This window comes from Heteronotia binoei, chromosome 11 (genome assembly GCF_032191835.1).
Source record: "Heteronotia binoei isolate CCM8104 ecotype False Entrance Well chromosome 11, APGP_CSIRO_Hbin_v1, whole genome shotgun sequence".
Classification (NCBI taxonomy): Eukaryota; Metazoa; Chordata; class Lepidosauria; order Squamata; family Gekkonidae; genus Heteronotia; species Heteronotia binoei.
The window spans coordinates 22,985,528-23,007,600 of record NC_083233.1 but is presented as its reverse complement, the minus strand read 5'-3'; the positions used below and the strand labels follow the sequence as shown (position 1 = coordinate 23,007,600).

General features: G+C 44.2%; 1 protein-coding gene across 1 annotated transcript in view; it reads left to right on the top strand.

Moving 5' to 3' along the window:
* Positions 1-22,073, top strand: part of LOC132578963 (coagulation factor VIII-like) — a 32,929-nt gene that overhangs the window by 5,469 nt on the left and 5,387 nt on the right. Inside the window, exons 4-10 of the mRNA XM_060249120.1 lie at positions 795-866; positions 3,567-3,656; positions 6,765-6,986; positions 13,408-13,681; positions 15,836-16,010; positions 17,845-17,929; positions 20,970-21,181. Of these exons, the coding sequence (XP_060105103.1) occupies positions 795-866; positions 3,567-3,656; positions 6,765-6,986; positions 13,408-13,681; positions 15,836-16,010; positions 17,845-17,929; positions 20,970-21,181 (1,130 nt within the window). The remainder of the gene's footprint in view (positions 1-794; positions 867-3,566; positions 3,657-6,764; positions 6,987-13,407; positions 13,682-15,835; positions 16,011-17,844; positions 17,930-20,969; positions 21,182-22,073) is intronic.

Below are 22,073 nucleotides of genomic sequence, written 5' to 3'. Positions count from 1 at the left end.
CCCAGGGCCGGCTCTGCCACTAGGCAAACTAGGTGATTGTCTAGGATGCTGGCTTTCTGAGGATGCCAAATTGGGTGCCCCCCATGTGACTCTGTGATGTCATCAGTGCGGGGTGGGGGTGTGCCAGAAGTTAGCCTTGCCTAGGGTGCCAGAGAGTCTAGGGCCGGTCCTGCCCATCTGCACAATGCAGATGGTGAAAGGAGCATGTCAAGAGGACCCTGTTTGGAGCATGTGACTTCAGCCCATGTTGGAAGCCACTCGATTACTTAACGCAATGCAGGAACTTGCTTTTATTGGCCAGCCATTGGGGAAGCATAAATTCAGTATTTATTTGCTACCAGGGCTTTTTTTGTAACAGGAACTCTTTTGCATATTAGGCCACACCTCCCTGATGTAGCCAATCCTGGAGCTTACAGTAGGCCCTGTACTAAGAGCCCTGTAATCTCTTGGAGGACTGGCTACATCAGGGGTGTGTGGCCTAATATGCAAAGGAGTTCCTGTTACAAAAAAAAGCCCTGCTTACTCCATTTTCTTTTAAGCCATGCTCCCTCCGAGGAGCTCAGGGTGGTGTACATCGTTCTCCGTTTTATTGTCACAACAACCCTATGAGGTAGGTTAGGCTAAGAGGGAGACTGACTCATGGTCACCCAGCAAGGATCATGGCACAGTGGGGATCTGAACCTGGGTCTTCCAGATCCTAGGCTGACACCCTATTCACTACATCACACTGGCAGTCTAAGATTTCCTGGGGAGGCATAACAGCTCTTCTAAAAGTTCTGATGTCTCTCCTGTAGGAACCCTGGCAAGGGAAGGAATGCCGAGCCGGTTCCAACAATTTGTGCTGCTTTTCTCAGTGTTTGATGAAGGTAAGAGCAAGGGGTGGGGGGATGGATGTGGGATGCCCATTTCTTTTGCATATGTGCATGCCGTTGAAATAATGCCCTTTCCTTTGGATTTGCTTCTCCTTTGCTCCCTCTTAGTGAACTGCACCCTAGCTTTTGTCTCCCTTATGCTAGATCCAGTACATTCCTCAGAAGTCAAAGAAATCAGTTTAATTTTGTTCTAACGTCAACATTCTAGCCTTCATGGATACAGCTATGCTTAAAAAGGCTGTGGCAGTGCCTCCTAAAGCAGTGGTTCCCAACCTTTTTGAAGAAGATATTGGATTTATATCCTGCCCTATACTCTGAATCTCAGAGCGGCCACAATCTCCTCTACCTCTGCCCCCTCTCCCACAACAGACACCCTGTGAGATAGGTGAGGCTGAGAGAGCGTTTTACAGCAGCTGCCCTTTCAAGGACAACTCCTGTGAAAGCTGTGGCTGACCCAAGGCCATTCCAGCAGCTACAAGTGGAGGAGTGGGGAATCAAACCCGGTTCTCTGAGATAAGAGTCCGTGCACTTAACCATTACACCAAACTGGCTCTCCTTGGTATGGTGACCTAAGAGTTCAAGTGGGTGTTTTTTTGTACCCTATGGGCTTTTGTTGGAATACAAGCTATGTACATTCCAGCCATTATATAGTTAGCTGTTTATTTACCTGATAGAGGAAGTGATGTATTGTGACCTAAACTCAATTGTGGGATGGTTCTTACTTTGCCCACGAAAGATGTAAACACAACATTGGTCAGAGAGGATGTTAGGTGTGAAATGCTTTGATCTTGTATGCAAGTTTTATTGCTCTTCTTCCTGGCGAAATGCTTTTTGGGGAGAAGAACGTTGAGACAAAGGATGTAGCCATGTAGTCAGACATAGATAGACTAGCTGGTAAGCTAGATTGTTTCTCTGTTTTATCCCAAGTACCCTATCCTGATGTTTTCTAATAAACTTTATTTCTTTCGCTAAGCTTAAGCCTCGTCTCCAATTACTGCCACTCCAAACCTCTGAATTTAACATGTATTTCCTAACATTTTGGTAGCAGATGGTGAATGGTTCCAACAGCTTTGTACCCATGCACTCCAGCTTTCCATTTTCTATGGTACACATATTTTTGAGAAGTCAACAAACATCACACAAAGGGTTCTGCAGCCGCTACCATGAGCCTCAACCAAGTGGGAGTTCATCTCCTCCTCCTCTTCCTTTGCCAGCTGGACCAGAGCTTGAGAAAATGTGCTTGGGGGACACTGGGTTGAGGAGATACCCTAACACGGCAGACGGTGGTGAAGAGGTTGTGGGCCCAGGATGGTACATTATCCACAGCAGGAAAAGGGCAGTGAGACATCCCAGGGGGCTGGGCAAGAGGTCGGGATGCTGAACTTGTGAGCAGGGCTTGTGTACACATGTACATACTGTATGTGCATAGATTCTGCTTGTGTAGTTTTTGCAGGATCCCCCGTAACATATAGAACTCCTGGGAAGAGGTATGAGATCGGGGACATGTCATGATCCAGCTCTTTTTCATGCATTCATGCAGAGCCGGATTAACAATGAGGCCAAGTAGTCACTGGCCTATGGGCCCCCACGCCTTTAGGGGCCCCGGGCTGGCTTTTCCCCCTGGTTTCGCCTGCTTGCAGCCCTCCCAGCCTGCATGAGCAGCCAGCAACTGAGCTGCTCTTTGCCCAACTTGCCTGGTATAGATGCTGTTGGCTGTTGCCAAGTTTGCCTCTCTCTGCCTCTTCCCTGCAGCTTAATAAAAGGGGCTTTTGAGAAGGTGCCTCCAGGCCGCAGCGGGAGCTGTGGGCGGTGGGGCAGGCACTCAGACTCTGAGATCATTTGCGAGCCCCCCCTTCCCCAAGATTTCAACTGCCTAGGAGCCCCCACAGGGTTTAATCCGGCACTGCATTCATGGCTTGGATTTAGGGTATCTGAAGGACTGTCTTCTACCATATGTTCCTGCCCAGGAATTAAGGTTTCAGGGAAAGGCCCTCCTGACTGTCCCAACAATCTGAGAGGCTCATCTGGTGGGAACACACAAAGAGCCTTTTCAGTGCCAGCCCCACAACTTTGGCACAATCTCCCCTGAGAGGTGCACCTGACCTCCTTCTCGTTTATCTTCAGGAGGCAGTTGAACAGTTTTATTTAGGACTGCTTTTGATTGATTTAGTTTTTTATTGGCAGTACTAATTGGAGTTTTAAATTGATTTTATTGGGCTATACCAACATGGTGTAATGGTTAAGAGTGGCGGACTCTAATCTGGAGAACCAGGTTTGATTCCCCACTCCTCCACATGAAGTCAGGTGGGTGACCTTGGGGCAATCTCAGTTCTCTCAGAACCCTTTCAGCTGGTTGTTGGGAGAGGAAGGGAAGGCAATTAGAAGCTGTTTTGAGACTCCTTAGGGTAGAGAAAAGCGGAATATAAAAACCAATCTTTTTTTATAACAGTTTTTAAAATTGTTTTAATTTTTTAAAATATTTTTTTATATTGTAAGCCACCTTGAGTTCTGCAAGGAAGGAAAGAAGACATCTAATAAATGTTTGCAATAAACAAAAATCTACTGATATGTCACATAGCTAGAGCTACAGTTTTCAGAGACTGGATCCACACAATGGTTTGATCTTTGAGCCGTTTTCTGTTGCAGTGCTATCACAACAATCTTTCTTTCTTAACAATATTTCCCCCCACCTAGGCAAAAGTTGGTACTCTGAATCCAACACACCAGGAACTACTTGGAGTCAGCTGCACACTATTAATGGGTACATAAATTCATCCTTGCCTGGTAAGTACCCTCCTTCCCTTCCCTTCAAGAGAAAGAGGAAAAAGGTGACAAAAAAGTAGTAAGCAAAAGGTGATGGAGTTAGCTATAAGCCTCAAGGGAGGAATGGTTTCACTCCATAACCTGAGTATTGCCACATGTTCCTGACACAGAGAAACTGCAGGCGGGGTTGGGCTGTGTTATCTGTATTCACTGGTCAGTTGATGCCAGAATTGATTTTGCCACAGAACCAAGTTTCTCCCTGGAAGCCAGGCTTCATGATAAAGCTGGAACACATGCAAAGGGCTGTGCAACTGAAGGGTGGTGGTGACCAGAGATAGGCCCTTCTCTGTGATGACACCCTGGCGGTGAAATACCCTCTCTGCAGCAGTCATCTTAGTGCCTACCTTTTAAAGTGAATTGGCTCATGTTCTTGTGCCCTGTTGTGCTGTTTAACAGACTGTAGTACCTGCTTTTACAGAACGGTTTTCCTGCTTTTACTTTTGAATGCTTTTAAAACTGATTTTTAAAAGCAATGTTTTAAGAGGATTTATTAATTTGTTTTTGATGTATTAATGTGATGTTAGTGTAAGCTGTTCAAGAATTGCTTCTGGAGAACATGGGTAATAATGACCTAAACAAATAGTAAGTTTCCATTATAAATGGTTTCTAGTATAACATTATAAGAGCCCCGTGGTGCAGAGTGGTAAAGCTGCAGTATTGCAATCCAAGATGTGCTCATGACCTGAGTTCAATCCCGACGGAAGCTGGGTTCAGATAGCCAACTCAAGGTTGACTCAGCCTTCCATCCTTCTGAGGTCGGTAAAATGAGTACCCAGCTTGCTGGGGGAAAAGTGTAGATGACTGGGAAAGGCAATGGCAAACCACCCCGTAAAAAGTCTGCCGTGAAAACATTGGGCGTTTTCGCACTCACCTTCAGCCGGCGCGACCCCCCTCTTCACCGCGCAGGATCTGCGCAGATTTCGCACTAAACGCCGCGGAGCAGCCGGAAGAGCCGGAAAGTCCCGGCGCTTTTGCCGCGCAAACGGAAACTGCTTTTTGGCAGGCTCCCAGGCTAGGCAGTGTGGCCTAATATGCAAATGAGCTCCTGCTGGGCTTTTTCTACAAAAACCAGCATTGAGCACATCTATAATCAACACGTGATGTAACATTGACAGCAAGTGCTATTCTAGCTCAAACTTATTTCAGTTTGTTAACTTCACTTTCAATTTGTTAATTTCACTATTTTGCCATTGGATTCTAACTTGTTACTACTTTGCATGCCTAACCTCTGCCCACCAGCTTTATGTAGCTCTGTACACTGTACCCCATTTCATCGTCTGATGAAGTGTGCATGCACATGAAAGCTTACACTCTGAACAAACTTTGTTGGTCTTAAAGGTATTATTGGGCTCCAACCTCGTTCTATTGCTTCAGGCCAACACAGCTGCCCACCTGGATCTACCTATCTGAAAACATCTCTCTTACATGGAAAACATTTATCCTTTATCTTACAAATGAAACCAAGCAAATATTTGACCATGTCTTAATTAAGTCCAAAAGGGGGGGGGCGGTCAGATTGATCTCCAAAGTGAAAAAAAAAACTATTTCAAGCAACCTTGAGGTCAAGAGACAGTTTGGTGTAGTGGTTAAGTGTGTGGACTCTTATCTGGGAGAACCAGGTTTGATTCCCCACTCCTCCACTTGCACCTGCTGGAATGGCCTTGGGTCAGCCATACCTCTCACAGGAGTTGTCCTTGAAAAGGCAGCTGCTGTAAAACGCTCTCTCAGCCCCACCTACCTCACAGGGTGTCTGTTGTGGGAGGAGAAGATATAGGAGATTGTAAGCCACTCTGAGTCTCTGATTCAAAGAGAAGGGCGGGGTATAAATCTGCAATTCTTCTTCTTCAGTTCTTCAATTGATCTTCAGTGTTTCTAACATCTGCCCAAACACACATGCGTGCATGCACACACACACAGAATTATTTTTAAACTGCAGTGTATACTAGGGTTGCCCACTTTGGATTGGGAATTTCCTGGAAATTTGGGCATGAAGCCTGAGGAGAATGGGATTTGGTGGAAAGGAGGAACCTCAGGAGTGCAGGGCTTTTTTTGAGCAGGAACACACAGGAATGCAGTTCCAGCTGGCTAGGTGTCAGGAGGTGTGGCCTAATATGCAAATGAGCTCTTGCTAGGCTTTTTTTACTAAAAAGCCCTATGTGAAACAATGGTGATGTCAGGGGTGTGTGGCTTAATATGTAAATGAGTTCCTGCTGGGCTTTTGCTCCAAAAAAGCCCTGCAGGAGTGTATAGTGCCACCCCCAAGGCAGCCATTTCCCCCAGGAGAACTGATCTCTGTAGTCCAGAGGTGTTATGATTCTGGGAGATTTCTGGGCCTCACCTGGAGACTGGTAAGCCTATATCTTGGGCCTGTTAGGGTCATTTTTGCTCCAGCTTCCATTAAATGGAGAAGTAAAATGAGCACGTGCCATGAAATTGGATTATTTTCTTATATCTTCTCCCTGTGTTTTTCCTGGGCTGCCAAAAGGATATTTAGGATGTAGTACAATTTTTTTTAATTTGCTCTGTGAAACTTCCAAGGTTTTTTATTTCTGTTATCTACTTGGGCTCTATTGAACCTTCATACCAGATAAGTTTAAGTACAATTTTAGTTTGTTCAAGTGAACCCCACGAAGAAGTCTTAAGATCAGCGAATGAAGGTCTGTTCCAACTACCATTTTTCCAGGAGAAAGGTCTTGTGGTTTGTGGTTCCAGATGTTTGAAATACATTTCCTCAAGAGGCCCTTCTGTGTCTTTCCTTATTCTTATTTTGGAGACAAGTAAAAAACACATTTCTATTCTTTTGGACATTTGGGATTACACTAGAGATACTTTTTTATTCTTGCTTTTTCTCCCATGGATCATTCTTCTAAAATACTCTGTCATTTTATATGTATTTCATCGTCTTGGGAACATTTATGTTGAAAAGTAGTGTCAAAATAAATACATAAAAATGGATGGTGTTTCCGGTGGTGGTGGATTTAGCTCACACGTCGTCAGGTGGTCATTCTCAGCCCTAAATATCACTGATCTGCTTTCTCACTGGATGATCTTCTCTTTCTTCCTTTGCAGATCTAAAAGTATGCCAGAAGAAAACAGTCTACTGGCATGTCATAGGCATGGGCACCAGCCCAGAAGTGCACTCCATTTTCTTTGAGGGCCACACGTTCTTGGTTAGGCATCACCGGCACGACACTCTGGACATTTCTCCGTTCACTTTCTTCACTGCAGAGACAATGCCCAGCACCAATGGCACATTTCGAATGTTCTGCCAAATACCATCTCACCAGCAAGGTAATATTTACTTAACTCTGCATTAACATGTTTCTTATGAAGGGAACTCAAGATGGTCATCATACACAAACAAAAAAATGTTCATATGAAAACACGGTTACAACATGGTTGTCTTGTAGAAGCAGTATGACCGTGTTCCAAAGTGGATCATCTTAGAATCACAGAATCATAGAGTTGGAAGGGACCTCTAGGGTCATCTAGTCCAACCCCCTGCACAATGCAGGAAACTCACAAACACCTCCCCCTAAATTCACAGAATCTTCATTGCTGTCAGATGGCCATCCAGCTTCTGTTTAAAAACCTCCAAGGAAGGAGAGCCCACCACCTCCCAAGGAAGTCTTTTCCACTGAGGAATCACTCTAATGGTCAGAAAGTTCTTCCTAATGTTGAGCCGGAAACTCTTTTGATTCAATTTCAACCCATTGGTTCTGGTCCTACCTTCCGGGGCCACAGAAAACAATTCCACACCATCCTCTAGGTGACAGCCCTTCAAGTACTTGAAGATGGTGATCATATCACCTCTCAGCCGCCTCCTCTCCAGGCTTAATCTTAACTGTTGTCTTTTTTTTGAGCAGGAATGCACAGGAATGCAGTTCTGGCTGGCTTGGTGCTAGGGGTGTGTGGCCTAATATGCAAATGAGTTTCTGTTGGGCTTTTTTTTACCAAAAAAGCCCTGTGTGAAACAATGGTGGTGTCAGGGCATGTGGCCTAATCTACAAATGAGTTCTTGCTGGGCTTAAAACCCTCCCATTCCTGTCTAATGGAAACCAGAGTTTATAGTCTAGGGAAACTAGAGTTTCCCTCCTAAATTGCTAGAGCATCCAGCTCGCGATGTTGCCAGCACAATGACATCACTTGCGAGTGACATCATTGCGGCACGCGTGCTATGCACTCACAAAAAAAGTCCCCCGCCGGAAGCCATGGGGGACTTGTCAAACCTATCCCTCCAGCAGATGTTGAATATTAAGCATTCTAGGGATTCCTCCTCACAATGGCATGAGTGTAGGGTTGCCAAGTCCAATTTAAGAAATATCTGGGGACTTTGGGGGTGGAGCCAGGAGACTTTGGGGGTGGAGCCAGGAGCAAGGAAGTGACATCACTTCCAAGTCAAAGGTCAAGTGATGTCACTTCCTGAGCTTCACTCCTCTATATCACTTCCAGCACACTGCATCAAACCCCACCTCTAAAACCCTTCACGGGGGTTTAGGAATCCTAATTTCTACATCACTTAAATTGAATGTGTCCATCTAAAAAATTCAAACCCATGGGCAATGGCTATCCTCCTACACTTCAAAATGGGGTCTCTTCTAATACTAAATGTATATATCCCTCCCCAGCAAAAATGATCAGATATAGCAAGGTGCTGTAATTAATCTGAATTTTTTATTGAAGAACTTTTATTAGATACTCCAGCACACCTGATTCTAAAGGGGGGGGGAGACTTTAGTGCTAGACTCAGTTCAAATGATAAGATTCTAATTGACAAATTTGGATGAAAGCTTGCTAAATAATGTCACTTAATTCAAAACAGATATGGGCTTCCCCCTTAAACAGTGGAAGCCATTCCCAACCTAGTAAGACTTAGTTACTGCTGTCTTCTCAGGTCAAACACAATTACAAGGCTAAGTAGCTCTATCATACCTATGGTAATTCTGTGGTCAGGTATTTCTCAGTTGCATTCCCTTTGCCACAAAAAAGAATTTGTAGCTCTTTATGCTTCAGGAACTTGGCAATTTGGAAGCTTAAGATAATTCACACCAGAGAAAATTCTTATATGCACACTAGAGCATATTATGTCCTCCTCTATGTCTAGCAATTGGGAGTGGAGGTTTGCATATATCACCCCTACCAAAAATCCTAATAAGCAGCTCTGGTTACCATCATGTAATAGAATAGCTCTAGGGTTGCCAGGACCTGTCACTGACCAGAGGCAGGAGTAGGGTTGCCAGCTCCAGGTTGGGGTATTCCTGGAAACTTGGAGGTGGAGCCTGGGGAGGACACAGAACTCAGGGGGTTACAATGCTCCCAAAGGCCACCCTCCAAAGCATCCATTTTCTCCAGTAGAAATTGACTTTGTAATCTGGAGATATGCCATAATTCCAGGAAATACTTTCAAGTATCAGTTATTCGTCTTTCCATTTAGTGGGATTAGAAAAGAACACAATATCAAAACAATATCTGCAGTACTGCATTTAGAACACCTGAGACTCAGAAGCAATGTTCCCTCTAAGCTGTGGGGTCATGTGAGCAAAAAATCTACTTTGTGAGCTACTGGCATTGAAGTCATGAGCTCCTGCATAAATTAGTTTCATGTGGGGCCATTTTTCCTGAGCTAAGACAAAAATGTGTGAGCTGGAGACTAAAAACTGAACTAGCTCACACTAACTCAGCTTAGAGGAAACATTGCTCAAAAATATGTTTAAATGTCATCTAGAACCAACATATTCATAATGCAATAAACTATATTGCTTCTTTTTCACAAAAAATACAATTCCTGTCAAACTATCTGATCTTTACCTGGAAAATCCCTCCCCCCAGTTGTTATAGGATTGGTTTGTTTGGTGTGTTTGTTGTGATAAAAAAAACCCTGCTATATCTTAAGGGGGGGGGGAAGGAGAGCAAGATAATTAACTTAGCTAAACAATGCTAGCAAATAAAAATAGGTTAGTTTTAACACCCATTTTCTCAAGTGAAAATGACTTCTGTAATCTGGAAATGAGTTGAATAAGTATGCTTGCACATGAAAAAATATACCTTGAATTAAACTTTGTTGGTCTTAAAGGTGCCACTGGGTTCAAAGTTTTAGCAAGGTTTTAAAAATTAAGACAAATTTCTTCAGAATGTTCCAGACACCCGGGCCAGCATATACTAAAGTTAAGCTGAACATGGGGTAGCCAAAGGCAATAAAAGCAGAGGAGGCAATAAATCAGATAAGACAATGAAAAAATAAACAGTCTCCACAAGAACACAAGGCTGGGACTGCGCTTAGCCCAGCCCGGCTGAAAAGCACATAAAACGAAAACTTAAGCACTCTAAACCAATACCTTAAATCAGGGGTCCTCAACCTTTTTAAATAGGGGGCCAGTTCACTGTCCCTCAGACTGTTGGAGGGCCGGACTGCCGTTACTGTACAAGGCCGCGGGCGGTCAGTTCTCCGTCTTCTACATCTCTCTCCCTTCCCCACACCACACACCCCAGCCTGGGAACTCACCTCACCTTGGTATCGCCTCACACTCTGTCTCTGCCGCCTCAGCCCAGTGCCGGAAGTGTGCATTGCTAACGCGAGTTTAGATCGAATGTCACTTCCGGTCTGATTTTGCCATAACCCGGCGGGCCGCATAAACGTCCTCAGCGGGCCGCATCTGGCCCGCGGGCCGTAGTTTGAGGACCCCTGCCTTAAATCATTGTAGAAAGCACCTTAGTCACAGAGCAAAACAGCGTCAGAAGACTACTCCTTGCCTGCACACCCACCCACTGCAATTCCTGTTCTGGAAGAGAGGCTTTTCTTCTTAAAAGCAAAGCAACCCCAAAAGTTCTCAATAAGTATTCTACTGCAAAGTTCTGCAGAAGTTGCTGCTGACAGGTTGAGGGCAAGGCAGTTTATCAGTTCATGCATCATTCAAAATCTCATCAAGAACACCTCATGCCTTTCTGTTCTGTAGTGAAGGCACAGGGCAGGTTTGTGTGAGGAGAAAATGTTTGCTAGATCTCCCCTCTCTCGGTGCCTGGAAGGAATGTTTATTTACACACCAACCACCGTTTGAGCAATGAGATCTACAAATCGCGCAGGCTCTACAAATCTTCCTTACTAACAGGACAGGACAGACACCCCCCCTCCCTTCCCTTCTTTTTAGGCTCTTTCTTAACATGCCTGGGTGATGACTGGACTCCAGTGCCGAGCCTTCAGTGGGTGCAGGGAATCAGGCAGGCTCTTTCCAGGAGAGTGGCATGAAATTGGCGACGTTCCCCTCCCCCCCCCTTCTGGACTTTTGAAGAGCGGGGGAGGAGGCTATAAATTCTGGAGTCCCCCGCCAGGGCGGGGGGGTTGGGAAGCCTACATGAGTGCCAAACTAAGATCTGGAAGAATGAGGATTGAATCGCCATCGTGTCATGGAAGCTCAATGGCAACGTTGGGCCAGTCACACACTTGCAGCCTAAACTACCTCACAGGGTTGTTGTGAGATAAAACTGAGGAGAGATGAACATTGTAAGCTGTTTTGCATCCCTGATGAAGGGAAAGGTGGGGTATAAATATAATGATCACATAAATAAAATAGGGTCGATCCTGTCCTTTTATAATTCGAAGGGCAGATGTCTTATAGATCCAGCTTTGAAACTATTTAATAGCAAGGTTGTTCCTCACCTCCTGTATGGAGCTGAAGTGTGAAGATGGAATGAGGACATTATCGCCAGTCTGGAAGTAATTCAAAATCAATTTTTAGTAGTCTAGCTTTACCCAAGGGGTCCCCAGCTGCTCTGATGGCAGCAGAAACGGGGCTTTCTTCTCTCAGGGCCTCGATTCATCTTGCAGTTCTAAAATACTAGAAAAGGAATAAAATTTCGAGACCTAATCCACTTTGTCAACAAGCATTCATTTTTTGTTATCAAAATACTTGCAGTCCCTTGGTGTTTTAAAAGAAGTATTCTTTCACGATGCTCCATCCCCGATGATCTTTTAGGGCCTTCAGATGATAATTTTCAGCTTAGGGACTGGATATATAAACTGATCTTTAATGTTAAAATCTAAAGCAGCACCATGGTTTATATTAATCAAATCAGATCTCTGTACTTAGCCACCATTTCTTATCATAACCCCAGAGCAATGTTTACTTCAATGCATTTTCAAAATCTGCCGATGGCACTATTGACTGGCTATGATTCCCAAATACCAGTGGATTGATGTGTCTGTGGCTCCCTCACACTAGAAGACTTACCCCGTTATATCCTATATTGTCCATTATATAAGGATCCCAGGGATAAATTTCTGGCAGGAGTTTTACCCACCACACATCTATATTCAGATGTTGAAAAGACTGTATTCCTGTTATCTGATATTGATGCGTGCATCTCTTATCGTTTCCTTGTTTGCCTTTGCAGCGAAGAAGGTAAGGCCTAGCATGATACTGAAAGGGACAGCTTTTAGATACTGTAACTTGATATGTTTTAACCTGTTTTAACCACTAGGTTTTCCTTTCCTTTATCTGTTTTTGTTTCCTGTGGTTTTACCAAGTTTGTACTGGCCAATGGCTGTATATAATGAAGTACTACTACTGCTGCTGCTACATAAGCAAATAAACTATTGTGAACTTGTGCTGCAGTAGTAGCTTCTGGCTATTCTGGGTTTCACTGTTTTACACAGAACAGAGCACAAGAAGAGGGGAGAGCAGCTTTTCTAACACTATGGTCTAGGATGAGCAATAATGTCCCACAGGCATTTACAGTCTAAATTCTCTTGGTCAAACCCAATACAAAACTACTTCCCAGATCAGCCCAGGGCTATATCTCACAAGACACCAAAGAAAGTTCTGTTGGTTCACCAGCCTTAGCTGCCCTTCCTGATTTCTTCACCTACACCTAGATAACTGGCAGAGCCCACAGACCATAATCCATACCCCAGCCTGCTGCAGCCTGCAGCCCTGGCACCCCTGCTACCAGTCCAGACCAGTCTATAAATATGCTGTGAATAGGGCTTTTTTGTAGAAAAAGCCCAGGAGGAACTCATTTGCATATTAGGCCACACCCCCTGATGCCAAGCCTTCCGGAACTGCAGTCCTGTTTGTTCCTGCTCAAAAAAAGCCCTGGCTGTAATATATTAACTGATAATATGAGCTCAGTGTTTTCAGTGTTGAACTACATGTCCAACTATGCTGCTAGTGTTACTCTTTTTGTACAAACAACACCCTTGTTTTGTTTTTTCAGAAGTTATTTTCTATTTTCAACTTTTGTTTTGCTGCTTTTGGATAGCAGAAACATGGAAATATGTGCTAGGGCAGCAAAGAGTTCTATGTCACAAAACATAGTCACAGTTTTACTTGAAGAAATGAAGACATTTATACTTGGGAATTCCATAAATATTCCATAAATCACTGGAGGTTTGGCCCCACCAGGAAGCTGTCAGCTTTTAAAAGTTGATAAAACAAAAGAAGTAAAATAAGTTTTGGTTTGATGAGCAAGTACAGCATAGCACATTTTCATCGCCTCCCCCTCCCACAAGTCTCCTCCCCCTCAATGTCTTCAATGTTCTGGGAATGTTTTATCTCTTTTGCATCCCCCATCTGTAACTGTTGCCTCCTCACTACTGGTTTTGGAGGGCAAATTTGCATCCGGAGTTCAAGCCAGGCATCTCAACCGTCAGTCAGGGCTAAGCCTCTAGCCCAGGGAACACTGATACTAATACTAGTGTGGGGGTCTTTGATTCCAGCTGGCATGGAAACCTTCGTCAAGGTGGAATTCTGTCCAGAGGAGCTTGCAAAGAAGATGCGGCTGGCAGAACACGCTGCAAATGAGTTTTATGACAGCTACGATGAAGATGACGATATGGAAAGTGTCGTGATCCACATGGATGTGGAGGACTCTGTACCTAGGCTCAATGCCCGTAGCTTTGCCAAGCAGCAGCCTGTCACCTGGACACATTATATTGCAGCTGAGGAGGTTGAGTGGGACTATGCCCCAGTCTGGCCCACTTACCTGAACAGGTAATGGTCCTCATACTATCTGCCATTTCCCTTCCTTCATACTATCATACTATCTGGAATTTCTCTTCCTTCATACTATCATAATATCTGGCATTTCCCTTCTTTCATTTCCCTCATACTATCTGCCATTTCCCTTCCCACTGGTCTTTGAGTTGCCACACTTTGATTTTAAGGAGTGTCCCTCTTGCAGAATGCTTGTTCTTGCCTTGGGTTCTTATAAAAATGTTGCAAAATCCGTAATAATGACCTGCACCCAGATGAGTATAGTATGCAAAATAGGTTCCCCCTCCAGAATTTGTGGTCTCTCTATTGCTGAAATCTGATTTCCTCCCACGCATGATTCTATCTTCTTTTCTCTTGCAAAAATGTTCTCATAATGAATGATACCCAAGCAGCGGTCATTTTGTAGAAAAATAGGTGGTGGAGCTCATCCAGGGATTGTTATGCAGCTGTACATACTATTCAATGGACAAGGAGGTGGAACTCTCAGAAGGGGGAGGTGGAACTCTCAGAAAGGTTCAGGAGCTGCGCTACTGTGAGCTCCCACTGAATCTGAGGCCTGTACCCAAGGATAATGCACTGTCCCGTTGAAAGCTTGTACAGTGCTGCCACCTTGAGCATATGTAAAGATATCCCCAGGCTTTGAATGGAAATGTTGTAGATCCTGTCCATGACATTTTTAGTTAAACTTGGGTAGCAAGTTAGAAAAAACACTTCTGCCTTGTTATGAGGCAGGATAGATGTTCTAGAGGCAGGTAATTCAAGTATCTTTGTATTTAAAATGACATCTGTTATAGTGTAACGGTTAATGTGTCAAGCTAGGGTTGGGGACACTTGGGTTAAGATCCCCACACTGACTTGAAGTCTGTAGGGCAACCTTGGACCAGTCACGTACTCTCAGCCTAACCTACCTCACAAGGTTGTTGTGAAGACCAGGGCTTTTTTTGTAGCAGGAACTCCTTTGCATATTAGGCCATGCATTCCTGATGTAGCCAGTCCTCCAAGAGCTTACAGGGCTCTTAGTACAGGGCCTACTGTAAGCTCCAGGAGGATTGGCTACATCAGGGGTGTGTGGCCTAATATGCAAAGGAGTTCCGGCTACAAAAAAAGCCCCGGTGAAGACAAAATGGGGAAGGAAGAACCATGCATGGTACCCTAAGCTTCTTTGAGGAAGGGCAGGACACAAATCTACTAGATAAAATATTTATTAGCAGCCTTAAAAAAAAACATGCTTGTGTCCTTTAAAAACAAGCATGGAATCTATGCAGTCCATGTGGCGCTGCACTGCATAAACAGCCACTTTCCCATTCTTGCTATAATATTTTAGGATCACGGAAAATGTGTCCTTGTGGACTGTGAGAGAGGGGAATTGGCAAAAATTCTCTTCCTCTGCCTATTCCTCAAGCAGAAGTACTTGCCAATGTTCCCTCTAAGCTGCAGAGTCTTGTGAACAAAAATTCTACTTTGTGAGCCACTGGTATTAAAGTTGTGAGCTACTGGCATTAAAGTTGTGAGCCTAATGCATAAATTATTGTGCTCTGGCGTCATCCTTCCTGAGCTGACAAAAATGTGTGAGCTGGAGGCTGAAAATCTGTGAGCTAGCTCACGCTAACTCAGCTTAGAGGGAACACTGCTAAGTATAAATGGAAAGAGAGCTTAAGATCCATTGCTAGTGCCTCCAAAATTTCATGTAGAAGCATTATGTTATAAACAACTATCAGGAAAATGGAATATAAAACCAGCAACAGACTCAAAGCTGTTGAAAAGTGGCAGAAAACCATTAGGACAGCTGATAAAGCAGAAGGCACCCAAATTGGAATACACAGTTAATCAAAGGCATTGTCGGCTGCAGGAAGAGTTGCCAACTTCCAGGTGGGGGTGGAAATCTCCTGGAATTATGACTTTCTCCAGACTACATTAATCTATATATTTATAACATTTATTCTGCTTCTCCTGAAGAAAATGGCTGCTTTGGAAGGGGGACTACATGGCATTATACCCTACCAAGGTCCCCCCCCCTCTCTAAATCCCATGTTCCCAGGCTGCACTCTCAAATCTCCATGTACCTCTGAGCCCTGAGTTGGAAACCCCAGCTGCAGGGATGGCCAGGTTGAGCACATGGACCACTTTCTCTTTCCCCCTTCTCCTCGGCAGTTCTTACACCAGGCAGTTTCTGGAGCGAGACCCCCAGAGGATTGGCTCCAAATATAAGAAAGTGATCTATGTGGAATATGAGGATTCGACTTTCAAGAGGCGGAAGACGCCCCATGATCCTCAAATGGGGATTTTAGGGCCTGTCGTCAAAGGAGAAGTTGGAGATGAGCTTAAGGTAAGAGAGGTTTCACCTTGGAAATGGAGGTCAGATGAAAATGCCTTACACCAAGTCAGAGCACTGGATCAGTATAATAATAATAATAATAATAATAATAATACTTTTTAATTTATATCCCGCCCTCCCCGCCAAAGCAGGGTCAGGGCGGCTTACATGGCATAAAATACAGACATTACAATAATAAAATACACTAATTACATAACAATTATATTTCTCAGTTAAATATACTATTACATTAAAACCATCAATTAAAACCATCAAATTTAAAACCAACAAATTAATTCGGTGCTGTATTGTCTGTCTTGATGGGCAGTACGTCATATGTAGCCTTTCTTCGGCAGTATACAGACCACTGGAAATAAGGGCTCCATTGGGAAAGAAAATAATTACCAAGTGCTGTGCCCACACAGCAGTGGATTTTGCATTACGGTTGCCCTAGAGGTATCTATCCCAACTGGATTGTCTTGTCCAAACAAGGAAACCCAGTCACAAATGATTACAGCAGTGCAACGATTCTGCAACAGGCAGTGATGTGTGGATGCGACCTTAGTTGGATCTACTAAACCCCGTTGCTAGAAGGAGAATTGTTCATTCGGGAGTGCTTGTTCTGACTTAAATAAAATTTGGGCTCAAAAGAAGCGTGTTTAGATTAACTACAAAAGATGAGCCCGTATATAGAAGAGAGAAAAAATTACACTGGGCCAAAGAGACACTTCAGTTCAGTCCCCAGTCAAAGGGAGACAGAGAAGAAGGTTGCATTCATTTCTGTGCCCAGGGCTTTTTTTTTGAGCAGGAAAGCACAGGAATGCACTTCCAGCTGGCTTGGAGTCAGGGGGTGTGGCCCAATATGCAGATATGTTCCTGATGGGTCCTTTCTACAAAAAAGCCCTGTGAAACGATGGTGATGTCAGGGGTGTGGCCTAATATGCAGATGAGTTCTTGCTGGGCTTTTTCTACAAAAGAGCCCTGTCTGTGCCCCCTTTGAAGGGTTACATGTGACAAGACGACCTGGGTCCTTCTCTATGCAAGGTCTATGCTCCGTTGCTGAGCCGCAAGCCTTTCCTTCCTCGTGTATTTCCTACTTAAATTTGATCATGCTTCCATGTCTGGATTCCTAACGTGTGATCCTGAAGATCACAGGGCTCATTCTCACAACTGTTTCAGTTCATGGCAGCTTCTTCCACACTAGCACCAGAGTTGTCCCGGATGAAGTTGGTTATATGAAACATTTCCCAGTGGTATTAATCTAGCAGAGCTGGATTAACAATTAGGCCAACTAGGCACTGGCCTATGGGCCCCCGCACCTTTAGGGGCCCTGGGCCAGCTCCCCCCCCCCCCCAGTTTCCCCCCTGCTTGCAGCTCTCCCAGCCTGCGTGCACAGCCAGCAACTGAGCTTCTCTTTGCCCAACTTGCCTGGTGTGACTGCTGCTGATGTTGTCGCCAAGTTTGCCTCTCCCCTGCAGTTTAATAAAAGGGGCTTTTAAGAAGGTGCCTACAGGCTGCAGCGGTGGGTGGTGTGAACAAGCATCTCTTGTTCTAGCTGGCAGCTATGTGTGGTGTGAATTCTTACAATTACTATTTATATATGATGTTGAGTGATCTATTGAAATATTGGATGTGCTGTACTTTTTACAGTTATGTTGATAATTGTTACTGGGATATTACACGAGATTTGTAACTGTCATTCACACAGTGTTTTGTATTGTTATTTTGATTCCCATACACTGTGGCCCTTTGTTGTCGTTCCTAATTAAGGACATAATTTCATGGGTTTTATGGACTCCGTGAGTCTACACCCACCATGGCCACAATGTGAAAACTGTCGTTTCAGATTGTGTTCAGGAATCTAGCCAGCCGGCCGTACAACATTTACCCTCATGGCCTCTCAAGTGTCTCTTCCTATCAACAAACCAAAGGTAAGGCTGACTGGGGAAGGTTGATTCAGGAGAGGACTGGCACAGCTAGATGAATATGGGTAAGGCTGACGTATATACTCTGAGATTTTACAATCCAAATCCTGAGCCAGAGGAGTTCCAGTTCCATCAAACTGAAATTTTGTGTCCTACCTAAAAAATATGCAGATCAAATACCTGCATTTATTTCAATCATTAGGGAAGAGCACAATCACTAGGGAAGGGAACTGCAGCTAGTCAGTTTCAGAGAGGGGCAAAAGCTGCAATGCATTTGGATACTTTGGCATCCACACACACACTCTTCTGACTTGAATTTTCCTATCCAGCTCTGTAGTCATGAAGGCTAACTAGGGCTTTTTTTTGTAGCAGGAACTCCTTTGCATATTAGGCTACACCCTCCTGATGTAACCAGTCCTCCAAGAGCTTACAGCAAGCCCTGTAAGAAGAGCCCTGTAAGCTCTTGGAGGATTGGCTACATCAGGGGGGTGTAGCATAATATGCAAAGGAATTCCTGCTACAAATAGAGCCCTGGGGCTAACTAACTAAGGTGCTGAATTCTCTCTAAAAACTCACTGTAGCTATGTGGAATAAGTAGCAGAGGTGTCAAACTCATTTGTTATGAGGGCCGGATCTGGCATAAATGTCACTTTGTTGCCCTGTGCCATGTGTGCTATGAAATGTAATGGAGATATAAACTTTATAAAGGACAGATAAGAGATAAAGAGAACATCTCTAAAATATAGATTATTTCACACACACCGGATAATGCTGGAATTTGCATGCTAATCACATTGATTTAGGATTGCCAGCTCTGGGTTGGGAAACTCCTGGAGATTTGGGGTAGAACCTGGAAAGGGCAGGATTTGGAGAGGGCCTTTAATAGGATATAGCAGGCATGGCCAGTTGTAGCTCTCCAGATGTTTTTTGCCTGGGATATAGCACCAGAGTCCACTCCCCAAAGCAGCTGTTTTCTCTAGGGGGATTGTTCTCTGTAGTCTAGAGATCAGCCATAATTCCAAGAAGTCTCCAAGCCCCACCTGGCTGTTCACAACCATACCTTAGTTTGCTTGGGGGCATCTTTTATTAAGGAAACTGCCTCCAGCCCTCTGTCGAAACTGAGCTTACCATACAATTACAATATCTTCTGGTTGCTTGGTTTCCTCTTGTCTTTCTTTACTTAGCTGGCATGCCAAAGAAGGGCCGATGCTGCCCCCTTCTGTCAAGAAAACTCCAGAAAGAGTTTTGTGACAAAACACATCATTGATAGTTGAACAGGTGCTTCCAGGGAGCCAGCAAAGCAAGGGAAGCCTTAGGGATTGCTTAGGAGCGAGGCCTCCGACAGCTTACTTGTTCTGCGGACTGCTTACGCAAAGCAAATGTCCAAAGAACCCATGTAGTGTGGACTAGTGGTCAGAGTGCTGAACTCTATCCAGCAAAGAATGTTTGGGCATGCAAAAGGTCCCAGGCTCAATTTCCAGCAACTCCAGTTAAAAAGCATCAGGCAGTAAGTGATGCGAGGACCTCTGCCCCAGACCCCGGAGAGCCACTGCCAGTCTGAGCAGACAATACTGACTTTGACAGACCAAGTATCTGATTCAGTAGAAGGCAGCTTCATGTGTTCAGTCTCACTGGGAGTCCTTTGGTTTGAGTAGCCACTTTCTTACCCTGAACTACCTTGTAAGTTGCTGTTCAAATACAATGGGGTGAGGAGGTTCTATGTATGTCACCTTAGGTTTCTTGGAGGAAGGCGGAGGGAATGAACATTTGATAAACAGAAAGGCAACTAGACTCTATGTGTTAGGGACACAGAAAATTATTTTAAAAAACTCTCTAGTTACATATTTATTACGAGAAACAATGTCAACAAATGCTCTTCTTGCTGCAATATAACCCTAACCATAGGCAGGAACAAGAGGGGAGAAATAATGAAAATTATGCAGAACTGGGAATTTTTGGCCAGTGTACATTTTCCACTCTTGCTTGTGCAACTGCACCAGCTGAAATTCTGTCTATACAGAGATAAATAAGATTTACCTTACCTTTCTGCAGGGCTTTTTAAAAAAACAAAACAAAAACAGGAATGCACAGGAACACAGTTCTGGCTGGCTTTGTATCAGGGGGTGTGGCCTAATATGCAAATATGTTCCAACTGGGCTTTTTCTACAAAAACAGCCCTGCTTTCCTGTGTATCTCAGATCATAAGAACATCCCTGTTGAATGAGGCCAAGGGTCAATCCAGTCCAGTGCCCAGGTTCCAATAGTGGGCAGCCAGAGACTCCTGGAAGGCCCATGAAGAACATATACAAAAATCACCTCCTATTCTTGCCCTGCCCCCAGCAATTGGTATTCAGAAGTACACAGCCTTAACATGGAGTTTTTATTTAGTTATTGTGGCTAATAGCCATTGATGGTTCTGTCTTCCATAAATGTGTCTAATTCTCTTTTAAAGTCATTGCTACATCTTCTAGCAGTGTGTTCTGTAAGTCAACTTAAATGTGTGTGTTAAAAAGGCTTTTCTTTGCCTTTAGTGAATCTGCTTCTTCTAATGCTACTTTTCCTTACAGACCGCAATCCTTATCTACTGTGCACAGCTGATAGCTTGCCATGAAGTTATTCTGCTTCAATAGAGAAAAATAGAAAAAGTGATGACAGGAAATGTTGGAATAAAGGGGAGTCAGTACCAGAGGACTCCTTAATGTCTCAGCTCTGCTGATGATGAAAGAGTCCCCTTCTAGTTTCTGACTCAAGTTCATTCCCTTTCATTTCCTTCTCCCCAGTTCTACAGCTTGTGTTTTCCATTGTGTTCATGAAGGCTGTGAACATCAAGGGAGTGGGAACTCTTGCTCTTTGGGGAGGAACCTAATTCTGGAATTTAACAGGGGGCGGAGCCTCATAGTGTATGGGCAGGGGCCTAAATCAGGAACATGACGGGGTGGGGCTCCTGCTTCAAGGGGAAGAACCTAAATCTTCTGCTTATTCTGGATTTTCAAAGGCTGAACGCAGATGTAGTAACAAGATGATCTTGTGGGTTGTTTCTTACCAGCTGACGATATGAAACGCTTGGCCATTCGACCTGGCCAGGAGGTCAAGTACCGGTGGAATATATTGCCTGAAGATGGCCCAACCAAATCTGATGCCCGCTGCCTAACTCGTTTCTATTATAGCTCCCTCAGGCCTACTCGGGACTTAGCCTCTGGACTTATTGGACCTTTGCTGATCTGCTCCAGAGAGACCATGGACCAGCGTGGAAATCAGGTGGGCTCATTGCTGCATCTTCAGAGAAAGTTTTGACATATTCTAGGAACATAATGAGTGAGTTGCACGTATCTGAATCCTGGCGCTTCCCCCACCTCCAAGAAAAATCCCTTTGGGGCAGGAAAGTTCATCTCCCTTTCCCAACCTTAGCTGCTCTGAACTATGCTGGGCACTACATGTTTGCTTTTTAGATTCAAATAACACGTTGAGGGATTCTAGTCACTGACTTCCAACAGCACATATAGTTAATTGAGCAGAAAACTCAGTTTCTGGCACCTCCACATCCTGCATTTTTCTTTGGATATCTGAACTTTTGAACTTTGTGTGCTTTTGGAAAAAGTCATATAAGGCACTGTGGCATGAGTTCATGCCCATTCTATCGAGAACATTTAGTTACTTTATAACATTTTTATCCTACAGGGACCTTAAGGTGAGGTACATCATTCGCTCTTCCATTTTACCCTCACAATAATACTGTGAGGTAGGTTAGGCTGAGAGGAAGCCACTAGTCTGAGGTTACCCAGTGAGCTTCAAGATACCATGGGGATTTGAACCTGCATCTCCCAGGTCCTATTCCAGTACTATAAGCACTATATACAACACCAACACCACTACATTTTAATCTCAGTCTTCCTCCAAAGAACTCAAGAGTGGCACTTCCCTTTCCTCACAATAAACCTATGAGAGATACATTCAATTGGGCAGCCATGTTGGTCTGAAGCAGCAGAACAGAGTAGGAGTCAAGTAGCACCTGAGAGATACAGCAAGCTTCATAGCAGAGTAGAAATTTGAACGTGAATCTCCTAGACTCTAGATCACTCCTGTAACTACTACACCAAACGGGCTACAATGTATGGCTCTCCCAAATATTTCTGGGCTGACTTACAAGAAA